Source organism: Sinocyclocheilus rhinocerous, unplaced genomic scaffold, assembly GCF_001515625.1.
Source record: "Sinocyclocheilus rhinocerous isolate Xijiao unplaced genomic scaffold, SAMN03320098_v1.1 scaffold5941, whole genome shotgun sequence".
NCBI classification, from domain to species: Eukaryota; Metazoa; Chordata; class Actinopteri; order Cypriniformes; family Cyprinidae; genus Sinocyclocheilus; species Sinocyclocheilus rhinocerous.
Genome location: NW_015627187.1, coordinates 326186 through 328545, shown reverse-complemented (window position 1 = coordinate 328545; position 2360 = coordinate 326186). Strand labels below are relative to the sequence as shown.

The 2360-nt window shown below is 21.9% G+C and overlaps 1 protein-coding gene across 1 annotated transcript in view; it reads right to left on the bottom strand.

The window, feature by feature from the left end:
- The window catches only part of LOC107720849 (protein very KIND-like), a 66491-nt gene that overhangs the window by 3507 nt on the left and 60624 nt on the right, over positions 1–2360 (bottom strand). Inside the window, exon 29 of the mRNA XM_016528683.1 lies at positions 184–341. Coding sequence (XP_016384169.1) covers positions 184–341 — 158 coding nt within the window. The remainder of the gene's footprint in view (positions 1–183; positions 342–2360) is intronic.

Genomic DNA, 2360 nt, shown 5'->3' with positions numbered 1-2360 from the left:
CTGCAGAGCAAGTGATGCAATGCTACATCTCTCCAAACAAACTCACCTACATCTCGAATGCGCTGAGGGTGAGTAAAATCAGCACATTTTAATTTCTGGCTGAACTGTTGAGATGTTCCTCAGTTTGAACGTCAAAAGCGTCTGTTAAATGCATGAATGTAATTGTAAGTGCGTTCATGAGACCTCAGTTTGGGCCACTTGTACACTCCGCTGGTCATGGTAAACGCCCCGATCTCCAGCTGCTGGATGTGCATGGCCAAGATGTGAGCGTCTGGGAGAGTCGGCCGCCGTCTGCTCTTCTCTCCCTCCATCAGACACAGATTATCACTCTTCAGAAACACCTGAAACAAGATCATCAACAGACTTTAGAACCTCACTCCTCTCTCTTCTATGGGATCAATTCCTGACGCTCAAACAGCAGAGCATGCGCTCGCAACACTAGTGTCCCGGGTTTGATTCTTAGAGAATGCATGAACTGATAACATGTAAACTTTGAATGCAATGTAAGTCGCTTTGGATAAAAGCATCTAAAAAAATGCAGAAATGTAAATGCATTAATGTATTTAATTATTCAAAACAACACCAGAAATACAACTCACACAAACAGTGACTTCAGTACACCTCTACACAGTGATGAGCATGTTTTCAGAAGCTATTTTAAAATTCATTTAGTTATTTAATAATGTGTAGGACATAATCAAAAATGTTTGGGTGGCGTAACTGTCTGGAGATTATGTAAAAAAAAAAAAAAAAAAAAAGCTATGACACAGTTTTGTTATTATTAATATATAATAATAATAATAATAATAATAATAAAAGAAGCAATTAAGTTTTAATTAGTTTAAAATAATTTAAACTAATTAAAACAAATAGCTGTGAAACTGTTTTGTTATTAATATTATTAACATTATAGATATATAATATAATAATATAACATTATTGTTATTATTATTAATAATAAAAACAACAATAATATTCAAAACTATTAAGGATTTGTTTAAAACAATTAAAACAAATTATTAAAATAATTAAAATTAATAGCTGTGAAGCAGTATTATTAATGTTATATAATATAATAATAATAAAAGTAACAATTAAGAATTAATTCAAAACAATAAAAACTAATCAAGTAATTAAAACAAATACCTGTGAAGCAGTTTTGTAATTAATATTATTATTGTTATAAATATTATATAATACAATGCAATTATTATAATATAATACTATACTATTTAAATATTATTACTAATATAATTAGGCTACATTAGAAACAATAAAAAAATTATTAAAATAATAAAAAATGCAGTGAAGCAGTTTTGTTATTAATATTATAATTGTTACAGATAATATATAATATAATGATATATTTTTATTATTTTTATTATTAAAAACATTGAAAACAATTAATGAGCTGAAAACAATTAAAACAAATTATTAAAATAGCTTACAAATATTGAAAACAATTAATTAGCTGAAAACAATAAAAACAAATTATTAAAATAAATAGCAGTTTTATTATTAATATTATTAATGATATAGATATTACATAATGCAATAATACTATTTTTTTATTATTATTAATATTATAAATGTAATAACATTAGAAAGCATTAAGAATTAGCTTAAAACAACTAAATCAAATTATTAAAATAAATAGCAGTTTTATTATTAATATTATTAATGATATTGATATTACATAATGCAATAATACTATTGTTTTTATTATTATTAATATTATAAATGTAATATTAAAACAAATTATTGAAATAATTAAAATCTCCCAAGTTCTTAATATTCTTAATGTTACAGATAATATATAATATAATGATATATTTGTATTATTATTTTTATTATTAAAAACAATGAAAACAATTAATTAGCTGAAAACAAATTATTAAAATAAATAGCAGTTTTATTATTAATATTATTAATGATATAGATATTACATAATGCAATAATACTATTTTTTTTATTATTATTAATATTATAAATGTAATAACATTAGAAAGCATTAAGAATTAGCTTAAAACAACTAAATCAAATTATTAAAATAAATAGCAGTTTTATTATTAATATTATTAATGATATTGATATTACATAATGCAATAATACTATTGTTTTTATTATTATTAATATTATAAATGTAATATTAAAACAAATTATTGAAATAATTAAAATCTCCCAAGTTCTTAATATTATTAATGTTACAGATAATATATTATATAATGATATATTTGTATTATTATTTTTATTATTACAAATATTGAAAACAATTAATTAGCTGAAAACAATAAAAACAAATTATTAAAATAAATAGCAATTTTATTATTAATATTATTAATGATATAGATATTACATAA